At 45.6% G+C, this 23,825-nt stretch overlaps 1 protein-coding gene across 4 annotated transcripts in view; it reads left to right on the forward strand.

Annotated features, from left to right (window-relative positions):
* Nucleotides 1–8,840: 8,840 nt before the first annotated feature.
* Nucleotides 8,841–23,825, forward strand: part of Slc6a3 (solute carrier family 6 (neurotransmitter transporter, dopamine), member 3) — a 42,545-nt gene continuing 27,560 nt past the window's right edge. The window contains exons 1-4 of one of the 4 annotated variants that reach the window (XM_006517084.4): nt 8,841–9,573; nt 11,186–11,514; nt 13,558–13,689; nt 17,394–17,625. In XM_006517084.4, coding sequence (XP_006517147.1) covers nt 11,229–11,514; nt 13,558–13,689; nt 17,394–17,625 — 650 coding nt within the window. In that variant the 5' untranslated portion in view covers nt 8,841–9,573; nt 11,186–11,228. The remainder of the gene's footprint in view (nt 9,574–11,185; nt 11,515–13,557; nt 13,690–17,393; nt 17,626–23,825) is intronic. The other 3 variants (XM_017315377.2, NM_010020.3, XM_006517083.4) reach the window with 3 other exon arrangements.

A 23,825-nucleotide genomic window follows, 5' to 3' on the forward strand; every position in this document is an offset into this window, starting at 1 on the left:
TGCAAAGCATGGAATGGAGAGAAACTGCTGGTTGGTCAAGCTCTGCCCTGCAAAACCAGCTTACAACACAGAGAAATAGGCTTCCAGACCCAGGAAGCTAAGCAGACAACTCATCCCCGCAGTCTCCCAACCTGGAAGCAAGTCCTTCAAGCACAAGATAGGTGAGAGCATTTGGAAGTTTGGGTTCATAATGATGAAAAATAAGAAGTACTTATGGAGATAGTAGAAAACCTTGTCTGCACCATCTAAATGTCTTTTAAAGAGTGGTCATCTCTTGACAAGTTGGGCAATGTATTCTTCAGTACAGCAAAATATCTGGTGCGGATGGCACAAAAACCCAACAGGGTGCACCCTGGTCAAGTGCTTCCTTCACAAGTGCTTCCTTCACAAGAGGCTAAAGCACGGGGTCTTGGACAGCAGACACCATGATCTGGAGCGTGTGCGTGCTTACCCTAAGCAGCAGACAGAACAGCCTAACAAGGAGACAGTGGGAAAAGGCCGGGTGAAACAAAACCCACTCAGTTTGAAAAAGGACCAAGACGACACAGAAGAAAAATAGAAAGTCAAGAGCAAGCTCGTAGACATTAAGTGAAAGGAGCTCTCCCTCCTTTTAATGGTACCTTTTTAATGAACGTCTTAGCCAATCCCAGACCCACCAGCACATAGAAACTCCACTAAGGGGCAAATGTTGCTTATCTTGAAGAACAGGCTCAATCAATGTAGGCATTACTCTCTTAATCAGAGCAGAGACCCTCAGCAAGATTGGGTTTGTTGATGATCAGAAAAAAAAAAGTGAGGGGGTGTCATTAACCATCACCCAAGGTAACAGCCACTCCTTCCTGTGCCCTGCAGCCCCAGCTCTATGGAATTCTGGGCCAGTATATAGAGAGGATGCTATGCAGCTCTTGGGAGGCTGCTACCCACATTGGATTTTCTGAGAGTGCAACTACTCAGGGTGACCCACACGTTTCTAGGTAACTCCTCACCCAAGCATCTGTTAAGACACTGTGCTGATTGGTTCATCAAACTGGACTTTGGTGGAATCATTTCTTGTTCTGTGGTCAGGGCCCTATTTGGGATAAACAAGTGTTTATTTCCACTTCTCTGAGAAGAGTCACACAACACCAAGGAGTCCTAACAGGAAGGAGTGGCAGAAGAAACCTGCTTACCTCCTGGCAGCCAGGAAATGAAGAAAATGCCCCCACTGGGGTGGGCTCTGTTCCTTTATCCTAGCTTATAAGATTCTGCCATGAAGACTGAGGTAGCTTTCTCTCCTTTTAGCAATCCCTGTATAAATTCCTGCCCAGTACTCAAGATGGCAATCCATTATTGTCTTAGTCACTGTTCTATTGCTGTGAAGAGACACCATGACCAAGGCAACTGTATTTTTTAATTCTTTCTTTCATATATTACATCCTGACCAACATTTCCCTTCCTCCCAGTCTCTCTCCCCACCCACTCCTCTTGTTTCCCTTCAGAAAAGGGCAGGCCTCCCAAGGATATCAACCAAACATGACATATATGAAGTTGTAATAAGACTAGGTACCTCCCCTCATATTGAGGCTGGACAAGGCAACCCAGTAGGAGAGCAAAGATCTCAAAAGCAGGCAAAGTTGGAAATAGCCCCCACTCTCTCTGTTAGGGGTACTACAAAACCAAGAAGGTATACAACACGGTATACATGTGTAACGTGTGTGCAGAGGGGCTAGGTCAAGCCCATGCAGGATCCCTGTTGGTCAGTCTAAGTGAGCCCACATGAGTCCAGGTTTGTTGATTCTGTGGGTTTTCTTATGGTGTCCTTGATCCTTCTGGCCCCTACAATCCTTCCTCCCTTTCTTCCACAGGACTCACCGAGTTCTGCCTAATGTTTAACTGTGGGTTTTTACATCTGTTTCTATCAGTTACTGGATGGAGCCTCTCTGATGGTGACTGAGCTAGGTTCCTGTCTATAAGTATCACAGAGTAACATCCGTATTTGGTTCTATCCTATACCTCTGGGCCATCTGTCCTCTGGTTTCTGGTCCTCCAGTCAGTGTCAGGGGTGGGCTCCTTCCCATAGCATGGGTCTCAAGCTGGACCAGTCATTAGTTGGCCACTCGCACAATTTCTGTGCCATCTTTACCCGAGCATATCATGCTGGCAAGACAAATTGTACGTCAAAGATTTAGTGGCTGGGCTGGTATCCCCATCCCGCCACTGAAAGTCTTGTCTGGTTATAGAAGACAGCTGGTTCAGGTTCCATATCCTCCATTACTAGGAGTCTTGGCTAGGATCACTGTATTAGATTCCTGGGAACTGTCATTGTACTAGCTTTCTACCTCCCTCTCAAACTTAACCTCAGTTCCAGTTGCCTCTCCCAGTACTCTTTCCCTCCATCTTCCCCTAACCTGATCCATCCTGTTCCCAATCCCTACTTGCCCCCCCCCACGCCACTTCCCCATCTACTTGCCATATCTATTCTATTTTCCCTTCCCAGGGAGCTCCTTGCATCCCTCATGCCCTCCTGGCTTAGCCTCTCTGGGTATGTGGATTGTAGCAAGATTATTCCAAGACAATTCTTATAAAAGAAAACATTTAATTTGTGGCTTGTTTACAATTTCAGAGGTTACTCTATTATCACCATGGCACTGGAACATTAGCAGTGACCTACTGATCCACAGGGAAAGGGAGAGGGAGAGGGAGAGGGAGAGGGAGAGGGAGAGGGAGAGGGAGAGGGAGAGGGAGAGGGAGAGGGAGAGGAAGAGAGCATCTGGCATAGACTTTTGATGACTAATATATGAGCCTATATATCCTGCCTTAGTTAGGGTTTCTATCAATGTGAAGAGACACCATGAGATTCCAACTCTTACAAAGGAAAACATTAATTGGGGTTGGCTTACAGGTCCAGAGGTTCAGTTCCTTATCATCATGGTAGGAAGCATGGCAAGCATATAGGCAGGCATGGTGTTGGAGAAGGAGCCAAGAGTTCTACATATGGACCAGCAGGCAGCAGGAAGAGACAGACACTGGGTCTGGCTTAGCATTTAAAATCCCAAAGCCAACCCACAATGACACACCTCCTCCAAAAGACCACACCCACCCCAAGAAGACCACACTCCCAAATTACTACTCTCTATGAGCCTATGTGAGCCATTTTTCTTTCTTTCTTTTATTTTTAAAGATTTATTTATTTATTTTATGTATATGAGTACACTGTAGCTGTCTTCAGACACACCAGAAGAGGACATCAGATAACATTGCAGATGGTTGTGAGTCACCGTGTGGTTGCTGGGAATTGAACTCTAGACCTTTGGAAGAGCAGTCAGTGTTCTTAAACACTGAGCCATCCCTCCAGCCCCAAGCCATTTTTCTTCAAACCACCACATAAGCACCACCTGTTTTCTCTTTTCCTTTTTTTCCTTCCTTCCTTCCTTCCTTCCCTTTCCCAATGTTGTTCCATTAGAGAAAGTTGATTGTTCCTCCCCCATGAATATAAATGACAGTTATGTTGTTAACATTTACCCAACTGGCTGGGTTTACATTCATTCATTCATTCATTTTTTAAAAAAATAAAAAATAAAACAAAATATCAAATCAAACTCAGACAAAACACACAAACAGAAAGAAAAGAGCCCAAGAAAGGGCACAAAACCCACTCATTTGTATGCTCAGTAATCCCATAAAAACACTAAACTGGAAGCTATAATACTTATGCTGAGAACCTGGTACAACCCTGTGTATGCTGCTTCAGTCTCTGTGAGTTCATGAGAGTTTTGCTCATGTTGATTTAGAGGTCCTTGTTCCCTTGGTGTCTTTCCACCTCCTATTCTGTGGGGTTCCCTGAGCTCTGAAAGAAAGGATTTATCTTAGGGTTTCCATTGCTACAATGAAACACCATGAGCAAAAGCAAGTTGAGGGTGAAACTTACACTTCCACATTGCTGATCACCACTGAAGGAAGTCAGGACAGGAACTCAAACATGACAAGAACCTGGAGGCAGGGGCTGATGCAGAGGCCATTGAGGGATGCTACTTATAGGCTTGCTCCCATGGCTTTGTTCAGCTTGCTTTCTTATGGAACCCAGGAGCACCAGCCCAGAGATAATACCTCCCACAATGGACTGGGCACTCCCACATTGGTAACTAAAATATATTACAGCTGGAATTCACGGCATTTTCTTGACTGAGGCCCCGCTCTGATGACTCTAGAGTGTGTCAAATTGACACAAAACCAACTAGTACAACTGACCCCTTGTCAGCTTGACAAACACCTTCCTTTCTTACGCATCTCCAAGATCTCACCTTAAAAACATAAATAACGTAAAAGTCCCACCGTCTTAACAAATTCCAAACACGTTAAAATGTCAGTCCCTTTAAAATAGCCAATCTCTTTCAAAAATCCAAAGTCGTTTAAAATTCAAAATCTCTCAACTGTGGGTGCCAGTAAGATACTTTCTTACTTTAAGATGGAAAAATCATGGCATAGTCACAATCAAATAAAATCAAAACCAAATTTGAACTGTCCAATGACTGGGATCCACTAGTTATCTTCTGAACCCCTCCAAAGGGCTTGGGTCTCTTCTCCAGCTCTGCCTTCTTCTGTGTCACACACAGCCTGTCTTCTAGACTCCAACCGGCTCCACTCCATAGCTGCTTCTGTTCATACCATAGTACTGGTGTCTCCAAATCTGATCCCTTGCTGCAAGTGGGTTGCATTTTCACTAACAGCCTCTCATAGCTCTCTTCCTGGTGCTAAGCCTCAGCTGCTCTCCATGACTCCTTCAAGATTTCAAAACCAGTACCACCTGGGTAACTTACACATTACCAAGTCCAGCTGCCAGCATGAGGTATACAGCCTTGGCTATCTCTGGATCACAGCTGCTCTGTGCTCTCATAAAACACTTCCCAGAAGATTTCACCTCAGTGGAGGTGGTCTCATCTTAATCATCACTAAGTTCTTAGCTCCAGCTAACCAGCATCAATTTGTCGTCTCAGTAATGCAAAGGTTTCACTTCAGTGGTGTTGGTCTCTTGTTAACTGTGATTGGTTCTTCAGCCCCAGCTGACAAAAATAATAGAATCTTAATTCAAAATGGCAAATGGCCTTGATAGAGTCTAAACTTTCCTTTGAAACTTCACAAGCCAAGCCTCCATCTTCTGCTCTGCTTTCAACATTCTTATCTTCCAAACTCAAAAAAAAAAAAAGCCAAACAAACAACAACAAAATAGTCCAAGGAAGTCTCAAAACTCAATGGCTTTTCTAGCCAAAAGTTCCAAAGTCCTTCCACAACCCCCCCCCAAAAAAAACATGGTCAAATCTATCTGTCACAGTACTCCACTCCTGGTTCCAACTTGTCTTGGAAACACCCTTGTTAGGGTTTCTATTGCTGAAAACAAACAAACAAACAAAAACCCAAAAATCCAAAACCAAAAAACCATGACTAAGAAGCAAGTTGTGGAAGAAAGGGTTTATTCACGTTACACTTCCACATTGCTGTCAGTTCATCACTGAAGGAAGTCAGGACAGGAACCTGGAGGCAGGAGCTGATGCAGAGGCCATGGAGGGGTGCTGCTTACTGGCTTGCTTCTCCTGGATTGTGCAGCCTGCTTTCTCATAGATCCCAGGACTACCAGCCTAAGGACGAAACCACCCACAATGGGATGAGCCCTCCCCCATTAATCACTAATTAAGAAAATGCCTTACAGTTGGAGTTTTTTGAAGGCATTTTTCTCAGTTAAGGCCCCCTCCATTCAGATAACCCTAGCATGTGTCAAGTAGACATAAGACTAGTCAGCACAGTTGGTTATTCTTACAAGCTTGGTGCCACCATTGCCCTCGTGTATCTTGCAGATGGTACACCACTGTAGATAAAGGGTTTGTGGCTGGCCTGGTGTTTACGTTTCTCTTTTGATCGCCCACAGAGTACCTTCTTGTTACAAAGATCCTGGAACATATGTGGGCACCAGCTTGGTATCTTTATGTTCGATGAGTTGTGTTTGTGTTGTCTTCAAACTGGGGACTTACTTGCTACCAGTTTGTGGAAAGCAACAGTCTTAGCAATAGCCTGGGTTGTTTTTGAAATCCAGTGGAACACCTTTGGCCAACAGTTTAGTTTGATGTAACCCCAAACTCAGTGCTGGAAGCTTCATTTGATGACAAGACATCACCATTTGGGTCTGTCTCCGATTGTTTGTCAATTACACACACACACACACACACACCCCTTTTGTTTTAGGAGGTTTCTACTATATTATCCAATACTCTGAGCCGATAGCCTCAGCAACAACTATAAGGAACTGAGCTCTACATTTAGCAAAAGTTCTAACATGCAAAGATGGGCTGTTCAACTAGGTTTGATTAACTCAGAGCCAACCACACTGGATCTACCTGCACACGCCCAGAAAGTGAGGTAGAGATGCTTGCACTCTTAGTTCTCTGTCATTTGTGATGAGGGCTGAAGACGCAGTCAGTCCCCTCAACTCATTTCTCTGAGAGCACACAAAGTCCTACTGTCCTAGCTGCATGGTTAGGAATCAGGTGTGGCAGGAGTAAAGGTTTCCTGGATATGGGACGTTGACCAATATATGCATCACATGGTCTCTCCCTGTCACTGAGCTTTGACACTACTAAGCTGGTGTGTTTTGTCTGTATGCCACCTCACTTTGTTACTTTACTCCTCACACCATAGGTAGTCTAAAGGTCCCATTGTGCAATGGTATTTCTTTCCATACACCCTGGGTAGTGCAGATCATTCTTTTGTATCCTCGGGGCTCTTCTTGGATTTTGTCTCTGTTTTATGAGTGGTATGAACCTAAGATCTGCCCTGTACCTCTGTTCTTAAATGATCCTCTAGCTATTTCCTTTCTTACTCAGCCATCTGGTTTACTTGATGACATCAGTTGTTTTCAGATGACTTCAGGAGGCCTACATTGGGCTCCTGCCCCTTTCTTGACAACAGAATCACTACTGAACACCATGTTGGTAAAATGCACTAAAGATAACCTCAAAGTCACCAAAATGCTTTGGTGTCACATTTAGGAATTAAAAATTCAACTCTCCTCCCTTGCTAATGCTTGGCTGATTAGTGAGCCCAAGTCTGAGTCTTTCACTTCCCTGAGTCTGTCCTGTATCTTCTGTCTGTCCCCAACAAGAGTGTCCCCACTCTGTATGTATTGAGCAGAGCAGAAAGCATAGTATGAGAAATGAGAAATTCTCTACAGAAATCTTCAACAGAGTTTTACATGGTATTAAGTTATTGATTCTAACTGACCTAGAAATACTCAGTACTAACAAGAAAACTTTATCAAGCTATATCCACAGGTTGATTCCAATGATTGTGGATATTTGTTGTATAAGGTTGCTTCCAGGCCATTTGCTAATTTCAGCAAATGATTACCACAACACACACACACACACACACACACACACACACACACACACACACACAACTCTGGATCAGGGCCATGGAAGAGTATATAACTTAAGATTAAAGTTATGTATTAGTGTAGGTTGTGAGAGGGCACACTACTTGGGAAACTGAGGCAAGTAAAGTTGCTTGTTACATTGTTCTCTTAAAGGCAAGTTAAACTTCAAAAGGCTGGTTACAAAGTAGGATGGAAGATTATGTCTTCGATGATCCCAGAATCTATTAACTCAGTTGTGAGGTCCAGGAAAGACCAGCCTCTTTAATGTAAGAGGTATTTGCATAACACTGTTTTATGACAGAATAGAGGCAAAGAGATAGCCTTTAGTGTGTTAGCAACTGGAGGTGATTACCATTATCTCCTCAAGTCCCTATTACCAGCTGGAATACCAAGGACATTATTCCCCTACCCTCATCTACATGTGGAAACCATACCCTCTCGTGTCAGATGCTATTTAGAGTCAGGTCTTGGGTTTCATTGGCTCTCCTCAAAAAAAAATTTTTTTTTGTCTTATAAAATGGTCCTGGGGAGCTCTGCACACCTCTGCCCTAGGGAGACCCTAGAGAACTTCCCATTTGCCGTGGGAGCAGCTCTCTCCAAATCCTCCCTGGGGATCTGAGACTTCTAAGCCTTTACAGGAATAAATGTTTGTTGACTGACTCCAAGGTTGTAATGTTTCTCCACAGCAGCTCCAGCGGACCACTGACAGCTGTAGCAGTGTGCCCTCCCCATTCTAATCTCACTTGGAAAAACAGCTCTAAAAACAGCTCCTGCTAGGCATCAGCCTCATTTTGGGGGGCTGAAGGGAAGCGATAAGGCCACAGGACGTGGGCACAGAGAAGGAACCAGGAAGATAAGGGCCCAGCCATTTTGGGGTCCCAACTAGTAGGAGACACTGCTAGGAACTTGGTTTAGTGGAGCCTGCAGGTGAGATACTTCTTCTAGGGTCCCTCACTCTGGTCAAACCTCTCAGCTATTCTCAGGGAAAGCAGAAATGGAAAGGAAGGGCATGAGGGGGTGCTGGGAATGGGGAAGGCATGCAGAGAGGAAAAGGGCTTACCCTAGGACCTGCTCACATCTGGGTGTCCTGGACCTCCCTGGGTGGCCGAATGTCACGCCCATCTGGGCAGGACGATTCCAGTTCCTGGTCCTTTAGCCCTTGAAACAGGAATATTGGCCACACAGGCTTTATAGGTCCCTCCAGGAAAATCGGTTTCTGAAGCAGGCTGACTGGAAGGAGCCTTCGAGTTTGGATCAGATGGCCCGGATCTGAGTAAAAAAGTATGCTCAGAAGAGAACAGAGGCACACATTACAAACATGCACTTGTGACCATGGGACCTGAGAAAGGTGGCAGAGAATCAGGACCCATCAAAGGGGTATTGGAACTTTAGTGCCTAAGGTGCTCACGGAGTGAGGAGGGAAGAGTGCCTGAGCAAACTGGTCAGGGCAAGGACGAGACTTGCTGTGACCTGGCTAGGAACGCAGGTGGGCCACCTCCACAGCACCGGGAGGTGCGTCCCACTTGCTTTGTCTCCGAGCGGAACTGGAGTTGGAAAATCTTGCTCGCAGGTTGGTTGTTCAGGGACAAGGGAGCAGGGTCGGAGAGTCATACAACATCGAAGGGAGAACTGGGGAGACCCGGGTGAGCCTTGGGAGCTCCGCACAGATCCACATGCGCTCGCCACTTCACTCTCTTCCCGGGATCTGTTTCTGACAACCTTGCTGAAACCAGTTGTTGGGAGACTCATGCAGGCGCTGGCCGAGGAGAGCGAACAGGGACGGAGACTTGGACTGCTCCCTCCTGGAAACCAACTGTCCCTCCGGTCTGCAACGCGTCCAACCTGGAGATACACTGATCCCACGTGGCCGAGACTCTATAACCTTGCAAAGACACCTGCCAAACTCCTTGCCTGCCTAGGCTCAGTGGCCTCTGGCTCCCCGAAGTCATCCTAGTCCCCAAGTGGTGCAGGGGCGCTGCCCAGCCCGTCCTCCGCCCACCCTGGGCGGAACAGAGGCGGAGCCAGTGCCAGTGGGCGCCCCCGACGGCGGGCGGGGCTAGGCGGACCGACCCGGAGGCCCGATAAGAGCTCAAGGCTGAGACCTGCCAGAGCTGTGAAGCGCGACTGGAGGCTTACAGGACCTCAAAGCTGAAGTCTGACGCTGGAGGCAGGTAAGGACCAAGATCGCTTCTTACGTATCCTGGGCAGTGGCATCTTCACTGCTCCACTGACTCTGGACAGCCGTCCGGCGGAGCGAGGGGCAGAAACCATAGCCGACGGGGTTCAAAGTTGTCCACAGCCAGGGTTTTGGAGAGCAGCTCCTTCCATACAGAACTAAGGGGTGTGCACTCAGTGCCTGTTCTCGGAGCATAGGATTCCACAGAGCCCAGACTCAAGACCTGGTTCATAGGAGGTTGTTGCTTCCTAGGGGGACATGGCTGTTTGTGGCTGAGGCTGAGCATCACAGACCCTCCCTCGGCGATGGGCCCTTGGGGTTATTTTCACAACATGCCAAAAAGCTCCATCTCCGTTCTCCGTTTTGTTTATTTGTTGTGTTGTGTTTTTGTCTTTTCTGTAAGCCGGGGCTGAACTCAGGTTGTGGGGAGAAAGCAGAGAATCTTGGTTTATGAGCCACCTGTTTCCTGATCCAGCCGGTGAAGAAAGATGTTTTCTCAGGGGCCATTTTGCTGTCTGTGCCTAAACCTCGCCTCTGAGCTGTCAGTTGAGGAGTAGGGTGGGGCAGGCAGGTACCTCTGTACCTGTGTCTGTGAGAGAGCTGGGGAGGCAGCCTGGGACCAGGTCCTTTGCTCAGCATCTTGCCGTCTCTCAAGCAACGTAGGGAGCTCTCCTACCTGCTCCCTAGCAGCTGCCACCCTCTAGCCCATCTTTGACACATGTGAGGAATTTGCATTTGGGTTTGTCACCAGGGTAAAGAGGCCACAGAGAAGTGGTGCATAAAATAACTTCTGTCAGGAGTTTTTGTTTAGGGATGCAGAGGAAAGTCACCCCATTAGAGCAGTCACCCACATGTCAGGCTTCTATCAGTGTGCTTGTCTGAGTTCAGTGGAAACAGGCTGTCACTGGGTGAGAGTGCTGCTGCCTCCCTTATGCCCCATGGCCCTGGCTCTGCAGAAGCATAAGGCAGGGTTGCTCTGGGAGTGCTGCTAGTGTAGCAGTGGCCTGATCCTTCCCCTGGTGACATTCTGGTAACTCTCTGTCAGCTCAAAGGCCTGTGAAGCCATGGTCATGGGCAGGGTGGTTTGTATGCACTTTCCTTGGAGAAACCAATGTCCCGTTTGTTTTAAACTTTTCGTTATGGTAGCTGATTTTGGTTATATTCACTTTGCTTTTTGTTGTACTACTAAGTATTAAAAAAAAGCTACACATCCTTGCAAAGACTGAAGTGAGTGGTATGCTGTTGGCAGGGGGTAAAGTTGCCCCCATCCCGCTCCGGGAATGTGGGTAAGCAATGCAGGCAGCATCTGAGATTGCTATTAGGAAGCAAATAGAAGTCACACAAGCCGGCGTTAATGTGAATGAGGGCTTTGGCAGGAAAGAGGATGTGTCTATTTCTAGTCTCCATAGCCAATCTCTCCAGTCTCTGTGAACCCCTTCCCTCCCTGCCCCTGCACATCCCTTAGCTATCTTTTATCCTAGCCATGGAATTTCAGGTGCTTGGACTACCTCAGGTCTCTGTGTTCAACCCAAGTACCCTCTAGACATGTCTACTGAATCTGCGCATTGCTGTATGGATTTGTTTTGTTTTATTTATGTTGGTTGAAGTCGAAGAAGAAGGAAACAGACTTCCTCGGGCTCCCGTCTACCCATGAGTAAAAGCAAATGCTCCGTGGGACCAATGTCTTCTGTGGTGGCCCCGGCTAAAGAGCCCAATGCTGTGGGCCCCAGAGAGGTGGAGCTCATCTTGGTCAAGGAGCAGAATGGAGTGCAGCTGACCAACTCCACCCTCATCAACCCACCGCAGACACCAGTGGAGGTTCAAGAGCGGGAGACCTGGAGCAAGAAAATCGATTTCCTGCTCTCAGTCATCGGCTTCGCTGTGGACCTGGCCAATGTCTGGAGGTTTCCCTACCTGTGCTACAAAAATGGTGGAGGTGAGTGTGGCCTGGCCTCCTGTGCTTTCTGAGGGTGGGGCCATGACAGGGGACTCAGGGGTGCAGTGGAGGCCATGGGAACCATGGTACAGTGGGGGCTGTGATCTTAAGAAATGCTCACAGCAAAGGCTGAGGAGATGAGTCAGTCAGTAAAGCGCTTCTTGCACAAGCACGAAGACCTGAGTTTGATCTCCAGAACACACATACAAAAGTGTGTGCAGGGCATGGTGTACACACTTGTAATGCTAGTTAGTGCTAGGAAGGTGGAGACAACCCTGGGGATTGGTAGCCAACCAGAGTCAGTCTAGCCTGTCTAGGGAGCACCAGGCCAATGACAGACACTGTCTCAAAAATCAAGGTGTCTGAGGAATGTCACTCAAGAATGATGCCTGGCCTCCCGGGCATACAGAAGCATGATTCTGCATACACAGGAAATTGCTCACAGCGGGAAATGCTTTCAGTGAGACAACCCTGTCTTCCTGTAGGATAGTGGGGCTGCTTCGCCAGCAGCAGTAGTTTTCAGCCTTTCCAAGCTGTAGAGCTCAGAGAAAATCTGACAGCCAAGGAATATGGAACCCAGAAAGCAGAAAGGAGAAGGAAGTAGGTGGAGGTATTAGGCCCTGACTTCTAATTCCACTAGTATTTTTAATTTGGAAGGAAAATTCTCAAAGGTCAAAATGTGTTTTCAGTCATCGTCAGCAGTGCCTATAAAGTTTTTGAACTTTGTAAAATTTCAAGTTGAACTGAGGAGAGAAGAAGATGCCCCTGAACTGAAATATAAATACCCATCTTATCTATGTATGGCCATAGCATCCTGAACTCAGATGATCTTGTTTGAAATATACTCATCTCTGCTACCTCTTCTCTCCCTCCCTCCCTGCTCTGTCCTTCCTTCCTTCCTTTCTCCCTCCCTCCCTCCCTCCCTCCCTCCCTCCCTCCCTCCCTCCCTCCCTCCCATTCTTTAAATACAGTTATGGGAGTTGAACCCATAGCTTGTTACGTGCTGGCAAGTGCTTGACCACAGAGTCACACCCATTGACCTCTTGAATTTTTTAGTTGGAGTAAGGATTTCACTGTTTCCTAGGCAATTCTTGAACTCTTTCTGTAGATCACACAGGCCTTAAACACTGGCCTCTAGAGTAGCTTGAACTATGGGTTTCTGTCACCAAGCCTGGCTCCCCTACTTTCTCATCTCAGCTTTACATCCATAGCTGTGCAGTAGGGCTAAAAAGAGGGCAAGGAACAGATTTACCAAAGAAATTCAAGTTGAGCCCAAAAGGCCTCTGTTGTCATGGCTTGGTCTCCCTGAGTGGCTACAGGGTATGAAGAATTGCTTTGGGAAGGAAGAGCTGAAGCAAATCCATGAGCACAGTGGCCTCATTATGTGCTCTTAATGCCCAAGGTCTCAGCAGCTCCAGTAGGTGACCCAAAGACATAGGTGAGGAGGCTCCTAGCTCATCTAAGCCCCAGAAGAAAGCTGTGGTCAATCTCTGCCTCAACCACAGTCATATTTTGGGGACAAAGCAGAGTTGGGTGTGGTGACTTTTGTGCAGCCCAAGCCCCACAGTCCATCCAGCTCCAGGAACCTCCTGGCAGCAGAAATTCAGCTCTGGTCCCCAGAAAGGTGAGATGTAAATACCAGGATTGGGTCACAGATCCCAGGACCATAACCTTCAGGGGCAAACAAGATCAAGACAAAGTGGGGTCTGGCATGAAGAGGCAGGCAGTGCTAGGGACTGGGCTGAGACATGGCTCAGGGCCTTGCCTGCCTTGCTTCTGGATGAGCTCAGGACATGGGGTCAGGGGACAACCAGAGGCATTAAGGGGACTATGTCCAACACTGACAACAGCTGCAGCAAGCAAGGAGGTTCACCACCAATCCAGGATATCCCCTTGAGTGGTAGCTATACAGGAGCCTTCCACTTTAGTCAGGAAGCTGGGTGACAAGGTCATACTTGAGGATGCAACATTGGGGTCCACATACAAATGATGAAAACTGCCCCGCCCATGGCCCTCAAGTTGAAGCTGCTGTCCTATGCACAGGTGCCTTCCTGGTGCCCTACCTGCTCTTCATGGTTATTGCCGGGATGCCCCTCTTCTACATGGAGCTGGCTCTCGGGCAGTTCAACAGAGAAGGAGCTGCTGGTGTCTGGAAGATCTGCCCTGTCCTGAAAGGTAATATGCAGGGATGTGTCCCACAAAAGACATGGCTATGTCTTTGGGGGTTCAGAACAAGGTGATGACGTTATGTGCAGGTTCCAACTTCCTAAACTGTGAGGATATATGTACATGACTGTGGGTCATACCTTAAAGACTGGTATGACCAGGAATCTTCTAGAACATGCCTTGCTCCCAGGCCAGGCTTCCCTAAAGCTAAGTGATGGTATTTTTGTCAGGGTGTTAAAAAAATACCTATGAATCTGCCACGTGTCTATCAACCATCTACTTACTTATTTATGGTCTATCCAACAAGCACCATTAAAAAAAAAATCTATCATCTATCTATCATCTGCCATCTATCTCTATTTATTACTCATTTATCTACTTATCATCTATATACATATTATCTGTTCACCTATCAGTCATCTATCATTCATCCTTCTATCTACATATCATACATTTATCAATCATGTATCTATCAATCATCTGCCTAGTTCAGTGAGTCCCAGAATGTTTATAAAAGGCCTAAGAACTATGAGGCAGGGGTACCTTACACTGAGTCTAGGTAGCCTGCTCAGTGATTGATACTTCCCAGATGTCAGCTCCCTTGTCCCAGGAGATCCCAGCTGGAGAACACAGTGCCTTCTTCATGGGAGATACTGACACTGAGAACAAGGCTAAGGACTTCTCAATGAGTTAAAAGCCAATCCTGAATCTACCTCAGCCCTGTTTACCACCAGCCAGCTTTGGATCACCCTTATCCTGACCCACTGCCATCCCAAGGAAGATAGAGTTCCAGGAGACTTCAAGACTCTTCTTGGAAGAGACCCAGTGACATTCCCCTCCAGTAGTTGGCATATGCTGAGAAAACGACGCTTGAAAGATTAGCATTGGGTTTTCTCAGAAGTATTTGAACAGTACCTGCATAGAAGAAAGCAGAGCCCCAGTTCCCCTGTGCAGCATCTGTGGGCCAGTGGTTGACACCCAAGACCAGAAACTGCTGCTTTGAATAGGAGCAGCAAAAGGGCTTCTCACAGCTGCTTAGCCCATGCATGCTCTTCATGAGCATGCTGCTCTTGCCCAATGGAAATGTGAAATGCAGAGGTTGTTGGGCACAGATAGCAGGCTTCTCAGTTTAGGATTCGTAACTGGTAAGTGTATAAAACTGTGTTAAGAAGGACCTTATCTAAACCTCCATGCACAGCTTTAGAGACAGACAGATCCTCTGGATATGTTACTGCACTGGATGTTCCCCACTGTGCTCAAAATGTAAGATTCAGCACTTAGGAGAACTGCACGGGACTGTCCGACACCATCAATGGTTTCTAATGGAGGACTACTGTGGCACTTGGGAACCCTGGGACTTTAGGAGATAATTCTTGTGTTGAACTCCAATTACTATACAAGCTTTGTTGGGCCAAGGTCAATGAGCTCAATCTAAGAGCTCCAGGTGAAAATAGCTCTTGTCATTCCATCCTAGACTATCTAGCAGTGCTAATGTGACCCAGGGAGTATATACCATTTCTGAGGCTGTGGTGGTAGCCACGAGCTTCAACCAAATCTGGTTTTCAGGTGGCCGTTTGGAACTGAATTGGAGACCCAGCCTGCCTGTCCTTGAATAGAGGACATGTCCAAGTTGGTGGTATCCTGTAGCTGTGTGATGCCAGAAGTGGATCTGCTGGACTTTTTGAGATTCGTGCTCCATGACTGTGGAGTGTGACATAGATTTCCACAGGATACAACCAACCAGTGCCTCAGTCTTCGCTGGAAGTCGCAAGGACTGAAAGGCCAACAGGAAGCCAGGAAAAGGGGAAAGGTTCAGTGCCCGGGGCTGTGGCTAACCCAAGAAAGCTAGTTAGCTCAAACATAGACCTACTCACAGCACAACTCTCTCGGTAGTTGGGTATGAGTGCTGGTGTACTCAAGAATCCCAGCACTAAGGAACTGGAGGCATAAGGATTGCAAATTCTAGGACAATCCTGGCAGAATAAAAGGCTGTCTGAGCAAAGCTCTTCCACAAAACCACTAAAGCAATTTTTTTTTTTCTATTTGTAAACTATCAGTAAACCATTTTGAAGAGCTTCACGGCACGATGCAATTCTCATAACTTGGCTTGGAGCACAGTGGATGAACAGGCATTGGTACTGATAGCTTTGTAGGGAACAGAAGACTGTGGCTATGTTACTGGATAGCTGAGAGAACCTCAAGAATGTGAACAGAGTCCAGTGAACTTGCTGCCTTAGTTTTTGGTGGTCCTATCCTTGTTTCTCGGCAGCTTTCAACCCATTCCAAAGACAAGTCTATAGGCTTGAGCAGAAGCAGGGATGTGTGAACCCCAGGTGTGGGATCTCAGTCAGAGATGTCCTCACAGCTCTAACCTGAGGCTGGGGAAGTTTTACTCAAAGAAGCAAATGCCAGTTTTAGTGTCTGTGTGCCATCATGGAAGCGCCTGTTCGTTCTCTCTCTCTCTCTCTCTCTCTCTCTCTCTCTCTCTCTCTCTCTCTCTCTCTCTCCCTCTCCCTTGGCTTGTTCAATGTTACACCAGCTACAATCCCAGAGGGTCTTTTCTGCTCATTTTTCTGATCTCCCTCATGCCTTCTCTTTCCTTCTTCATCTCTTCAAAAGTCTAAGAAAATCATCTGTATTTTCATGGCGCATAAATTTAAGCTCTACATGGACAATGAAGATGACAGTTAAAAGGTCCAGCACAACTGTGAGATAAAAAAGACTGAACAGTCCCTCAGGAGAAGTTGGGCTAACCTGTCTCTTGCCAGTCTACCTGTACCTGAACAGTTCTGAGTGGCTGTGAACATGCTAGGTGACTTGGGGAAAGGGCATGAGTAGGTTCCAATGGCTTGAGACACTCAGGGTGGTCTTAACAGATATGGATGGGTATAGATGGTTGTGTATGGTCCATATGATTCTGTGTAAGCTGCCTGTGGCCACACTAACCGGATTCCTGAGTGGGAGGCTGGACCTGTATGGAAGGAAACGGCGAGAGAATTCTGGGTGGCCCTCTATTTTCCTTAGTAATCATGGCAATCTTGTTTACCCTTTGATAGTTTTGGATAAACCTGGGTTCTTGTGGATGGCCAAAAAATGTCCTAGTTGGCTCTTAATGATTCACGATGGCTCTGAAGCTTTGGACATTTCTGGGTGACTCTAGGTGGCCTTTGTTGGCTCTGTTAACTTGGGTGTTTCTGGCGGCCCTTATGGTTGTGGATAATTCTAAAAATTTGTTGTGGATCTAGTAGCCATAGATAACTTTGTTTGGCTTTCCTTGGTGATTCAACAAAGCTGTAGATGACCCTAGATGGGGCCTAAATTACCCTGGCTGTTTTTTGAGTAACTGTGGTGGAAACAAATGGCCATAAGAATTCTGTGTGGCTGTGGGTGACCCTGGATGGTCAAGTGTATCTATGGCTGACCCATAGGGGTTTGCTGAATGCTCAGAGAGTGGTCTTAGATACTCTTTGATGATCTTTGATAATCCTTCTGATTCTCATCGTCTCTCTGAGACATACTGATGTCTCTCTCTGGTAGATACAGACAATTTTGAAGAGTGGCAACCCCTTCTCTATAATCACAGAATAAGGTCTTACCCATCTTTCCTGTGTGTTATGGTGCTGTGGAGTGCAAGGGATGTCAATGCACCAGCTCAGGGTGAGTAGACGACGGAAAGGGGCATGCTGCTGATGCTGGCTCTACTGTCACCACAGGTGTGGGCTTCACTGTCATCCTCATCTCTTTCTACGTGGGCTTCTTCTACAATGTCATCATTGCATGGGCACTGCACTACTTCTTCTCCTCCTTCACCATGGACCTCCCATGGATCCACTGCAACAACACCTGGAACAGCCCCAACTGCTCTGATGCACATAGCAGCAACTCTAGCGATGGCCTGGGCCTCAACGACACCTTTGGGACCACACCCGCTGCTGAGTATTTTGAGTAAGTGAGTGGTCTGTTCTTCCTGCCCTGCCTGGAGAATGGGAGGGTTTGCAGGTCTGGGAACTCAGTTTCGACACAGAGGACACCACCCCACCTTGTTCTCAAAGCTGTGCTGAACAAGTCCCTATCCTTGCCCGTACGTAGCTGCCGAGTCCTGTTCTTTATGCAGTATTATCGCATAAGGATAGTCCCATACATGCTTAGCCAAACTCTAATGATGGGGGCCTCAGGAGGGATGGACCCTGGACTGTTGCTCAGTTGTTCTATCCTGCCCCTCTAGTGGGTGGGAGGAAGCTGCTAAAGATACTGCAGCATTGCTTAAAAGGAAGGAAGAGGAGCTCTGGCTTCAGGCTCCCAGGACAGAAGGCACAAAACAAGCAAGTTCTCGATTAGCTCCAGAAAGGGAGCTCTCTGAGCATCGCTGCCTGGGTGCCTCAACTTAGGCAGGCTGCTGATAGGTTGTAAGGGATGTCCCCTTGCCATGAGATTTTCTCCTTTAGAAAGATTTCTTCATTTACTTTGCTGTAGCCCTTTCCCATGCATGGTGCTAGTTTTCCTTCCCCAATGCCTTCCTAGTTTTCTGTCTCCTTGCCAGGCCCAACCTTCCACAATCTACCTGTAAGCTAGTAACCCCCCTGAAATTTGTTTTCCTGAGTCCTGTCTCCCATCAGCTCTTCTATACCCTTCTTTATCATAAGGTGGCCTATCCTGGAAGGGCTGCAATACTTGCCCCCATAGGCCCACTATTGACCTCTCTTGAAGTCTAGGCATGTGTGCATGCATACATTCACTCATATGTGTGTGCACATCTGTGAACACATGTGCTTATGTATGTACACATCACAAGTATATATCTGTGTATGAATGTTAATGTTTACCACAAAGAGCCACATCATCAAAGGCAATATTTTCCTCTGAATGATTTTCAAGGTGGCAGCTATGGAGATGTAAATTTACAAACATGCAAGGAAGTCTGGCTCCTCCATGGGACTCTGGAGCTGCCTGTCTCTCTTGGGACACTGCTGGTGCTGGCTTGCCCAGTTAAGGCAGGGAATGCTGAAGTGTGGCTTCTGTGACAGACAAGGGGAAACAGCATTGAATCAGTTGCTGTCAAGATTGGGATTTCCCCATGGACACTGACTTTTTTTGGTAGGACTGAACTCTCACTGGTCTATTTGAAAATGTCTTACTACCTATGTTTAAATATATAAGAGTTTACTTACCACTTAGCAGAAGAACCTGTAGCTGGCCCAGTGCTTCTGATCTTAGTACTCAATAGGCTGAAGCAGGAGAACTGCAAATTCAAAGCCAGCCTGGACTACAAAGAAGAATCAAAAGCTTAGCAGAAGTGGCTTTGGCCAATAGAAATGAAGCCATTTCTGCTTTAAGGGAAAGCAGGTTCATTTGCAAAACAAAATGCCCTACCTTTAAAGTTTTAAAAGTGGTGCTCATTAGAGGTACTGAGATTCTGGGGAGGTGAAAGGAGACACTGCTCTGAATGTTTAGATAGAGGTTTTCCTATGGCAAGCAAATAAGAAAGAATGGTATTTCTCAAAGAATACTTCCACCATCTGTTGAAGTAGATTTCAGTGCACTTTTTAAAATTCACTTTACATTCCAATTGCAGCCTACCGCCTCTCCTCCCAGCCACGCCTTCACAAGCCCCTCCCCTTATTATCCTTTCTCCTTCTCCTCAGAGAAAGGAAAGCACCCCATAGGTACAAATCCACTCGGGCACATCAAGTTGCAGCAGGACTAAGCACAACCTCTCCAACTGAGGCCAGACAAGGCAGCCCAGCTAAAAGACAGGAATCCAAAGGCAGGCAGCAGAGTCAAAGACAACCCCACCCTGCTTCAATTGTTAGGTGAAGACCAAGCTGCTCATCTGCTACAAATGTATAGGGGACCTAGGTCCAGCCCCTGCATGCTCATGGGTTGTTGGTTCTGTCTCTGTGAGCCTCCATGGGCCCAGGTTAGCCAACACTATCGGTCTTCTTGTGGTTTCCTTGATCCATTCGGCTTCCTCAATCCTTTCCCCCACTCTTCCACAAGTCTACTACCCAAGCTCCACCTAGTATTGGGCTATGAGTCTCTGCATCTGTTTCCATCAGCTGCTAAGTGAAGCCTCTTAAATGACAGTTGTGCTAGGCTCCTATCTATAAGCATATCAGTATCATTAATAGTGTCAGGGGTTGGTTTTATCCCCATGGGGTAGGTCTTAAGTTGGGCCAGTCATTGATTGGCCATTCCCTCAATCTCTGTTCCGTCTTTGTCCCTACACATCTTGTAGGCCAGACACTTTTTGGATTGAAGGTTTTGTGGGTAGATTGGTGTCCCCCTCCCTCCACTGGAAGTCTTGCCTGGCTACAGGAGGTGACCACTTCAGTCTTCATATCTCCAGCAGCTAGGAGTATCTTCTGGGGTCACCCTCATAGACTTCTGGGGACTTCCCTTGTCCCAAGTTTCTAACTCAGCCTAGAGATATCCCCACATGGACTTCCATTCTGCCTCCCAGCCCTCTCCTGATCTCCATGCCCTCTCCCACCCAGTTTTGACTCTTCATCTACCTCTGATGTCTATTTTATATTACATTCTGAATAAGATTCAAGGATCATCCCTTGCACCTTCCCTGTTACTTAGCTTCTTTGCGACTGTGGATTATACCATGGTTGACCTGTACTGTATGGCTAATATCCACTTATAAGTGAGTACATACCATGTGTGTCTTTCTGGGTCTGGGTTACCTCACTCAGGATGATATTTTCTAGTTCCATCCATTTGCCTACATATTTTCATGATGTCTTTGTTTTTAATAACCGAGTAGTATTTCATTGCATAAATGTACCATATTTTCTTTATCCATTAATTGGTTGAGGGACATCTAGGTTGTTTTCAGTTTCTGGTCATTACAAATAAAGCTGCTATGAACATAGTTCAGCAAGTGTCCTTGTGGCATGGTGGAGCATTTTTGGGTATATGCCCAGTAGTGGTAGAGCCAGCTCTTAAGGTAAAACTATTCCCAATTTTCTTAGAAATCACCAAATTGATTTCCAGTGGTTATGCAAGTTGGCACTCCCACCATCAATGGAGGAGTGTTCTCTTTACCACAACAGTATGTACTGTGCTTGAGTTTTTTTAAATCTTATTCTATTCTGACAGGTGTAAGATGGAATCTCAGTCATTTTGATTTGCATTTCCCTGATGACTAAGAATGATGAACATTTTTTAAAATGCTTCATGGCCATTAGAGATTCCTCAGTTGAGGATTCTGTTTAGTTTTGTACCCTATTTTTTATTGAGTTATTTGGTTTGTTGGAGTTTAACTTCTTGAGTTCTTTATATATTTTGGATGTTAGTCCTCTGTTGAATTTAGGGTTAATGAAAATCTTTTCCCACCCTGTAGGCTGCTGTTTTGTCCTATTGACGGTGTCCCCTGCTTCACAGAAGCTTTATAGTGTCAGAGGTCCCATTTATTGATGTTGACTTTAGTGCCTGAGCCATTAGTGTTCTGTTCAGGAAGTTGTCTCCTGTGACAGTGTGTTCAAGGCTATTCCCCAACTTTTTCTTCTATTAGATTTAGTATATCCCATTTTATGTTGAGGTCTCTGATCCACTTGGACTTGAGTTAAGTGCAGGATGATAAATATGGATCTATTTTCATTCTTCTACATGCAGACATCCAAAAGACCAACACCAATTATTGTAGGTGCTTCCTTTTTTTTCCATTGTATGGTTTTGGCTTCTTTGTCAAAAAATCAAGTGTTTATAGGTATGTGAGTTTCAGTATTTCGGTGTGTTTGATTTGATTTCATTGTTCAACCTGTCTGTTTCTGTACCAATACTATGCAATTTTTATTAGTATTGTAGTACAGCTTGAGGTCAGGGATGGTGATACTTCCAGAAGTTCTTTTACTGTACAGGATTGTTTGGGGTACCCTGAGGGTTTTGTCTTTCCATATGAAGTTGAGAATTTCTCTTTAAAGGTCTGTAAAGAATTGAGTTGGGAATTGCAACTATGAATTCAATGCAATTCTAGAATTTAATGCAATTCTAATGGGAATTGCATTGAATCTGCAGATTGGTTTTGGTAAGATTATTACTATGTTAATCCTATTGATCTATGAGCATGGGCAGTCTTTCCATCTTCTGATGTCTTCAACTTATTTCTTCAGAAACTTGAAGTTTTGTCATACACATCTTTCACTTCCTTGGTTAGAGTTTCACCAAGATATATTATTTGTGGCTATTGTAAAGGGTGTTATTTCCCTATTTCTCTCTCAGTCCATTTACCATTTGTTTAAAGGAGGGCTATTGATTGTTTTGAGTTAATTTTGTATCCAGCCACATTGCTGAAGGTGTTCTCCAGTAAAATTTTGGGGGGTTACTTATGTATACTATCATATCATCTGAGAATAGCAATACTTTCACTTCTTCCTTTTTAATTTGTTTCCCCTTAGTCTCCTTTTAGTTGTCATATTGCTCTAGCTAGGACTTCAAGTACTATATTGAAGAGATAGGGAGAGAGTGAACAGCCTTGTCCCTGATGTTAGTGGGAGTGCTTTAAGCTCCATTTAATTTGATATTGGCTATTGGCTTACTGAATACTGCCTTTATTGTGTTTAGGTATGTGCCTTATAACCCTGATCTCTCCAAAATTTTAACATGAAGGGGTGTTGGATTTTGTCAAAGACTTTTATGGCATCTGATAAGATAATCATGTCTTAAAAAACCAAAAAAAAAAAAAAAAGACAATCATGTGATTTTTGTCTTTCAGTTTGTTTATTTGGTAGATTACATTGATGGATTTTCATATATTGAACCATCCCTGCATCCCTGGGATAGTGCTTACTTGATCATGGTAGATGATGTTTTTGATGTTTGCAAGTATGTTATTGAGTATTTTTATATCAATGTTCCTCAGGGAAATTGGTCTGAAATTCTTTCTTTTTTGAGTCTTTGTGTACTTCATGTATCAGGATGACTGTGGCTTCACCCTGTGATGAGTTTGGCAGTGTTCCTTATGATTTTATTTTGTGGAGTAGTTTGAGGAGTATAGCTATTAGTTCCTCTTTGAAAGTTTGGCCCCGGACTCCCCTCCCCCCATATTGGGAGACTTTTAATGACTGCTTCTATTTTCTTTTTTTGGTTGGGGGCTTTGAGACAGGGTTTCTCTGTGTAGCCCTGGCTGTCCTGGAAATCACTTTGTAGATCAGGCTGGCCTTGAACTCAGAAATCCGCCTGCCTCTGCCTCCCAACTGCTGGGATTAAAGGCTTGCCCCACCACCGCCCGGCTGCTTCTATTTTCTTAGAGGTTATAGGACTGTTTAGATAGTTTACCTGATCTTGACTTAACTTTAGTAAGTGGTATCTATCAAGAAAATTGTCCAGTTGATATGGATTTTCCAATTTTGTGGAATACAGGCTTTTGAAGTAATACCTGATGATTCTTAGGATTCCTCGGTGTCTGGTGTTATGTCTTTTCATTTCTGATTCTGTTAATTTGGATACTGTCTCTCTAACTTTTCACTTAGTTAGGATTAGGGTAGTCTTAAGGCCTATTCACTATTACAGTTCCCTTACTGAACATTTTAAGGAGAAACATTACATACATATAATGAGTAAGGTTGTTATGTGTCCCTATCTGTGGGAGCAGTATCTGACCTACGGACGGGGATCAGCAAGACTGTGAGGAAAGCAGTGTCTAAGGACCCTAGCTGCAGGGTTTGTTTGGAGGATCCATCCATTGCACTAAAGGAAGCTAAGAGTCAAGTCAAGCTTGAGCTGCGGTTAGCATATACACAGAGAAAAGGGTGAGTAGGTTTGTGAGCTCATGTGTCTTTCACAACTGCTAGATGAACTGAAATGTGGTTTAAAATACTTGGAAAGAGCAAAGATGTCAGCATGAGTGAGGGGTCTGGGGAACCTCCTGATTTCTCTTTGGAAGACATTGGAAGCGCTGGTTTCTATGTGATTTTCAAATAAGGAAATTAGAGGGAAAGTATAATTAGTCTATGTAGTAGATACTGAAGGAAATAATGTTATCTTTTAAAAATTAAGCTGTGGAAGTCTGGAAAGGAAGGCTGCTGAGCAGAGGTATCCAACTCTGTACTCTGTGAAGGCTTGTAGCCCTGGCCACACACTAATCTATTACTAATGGTGACTGGGACGTAGATGGGGAGCTGACAAATAGACAATGTAGA

Source organism: Mus musculus, chromosome 13, assembly GCF_000001635.26.
Source record: "Mus musculus strain C57BL/6J chromosome 13, GRCm38.p6 C57BL/6J".
NCBI classification, from domain to species: Eukaryota; Metazoa; Chordata; class Mammalia; order Rodentia; family Muridae; genus Mus; species Mus musculus.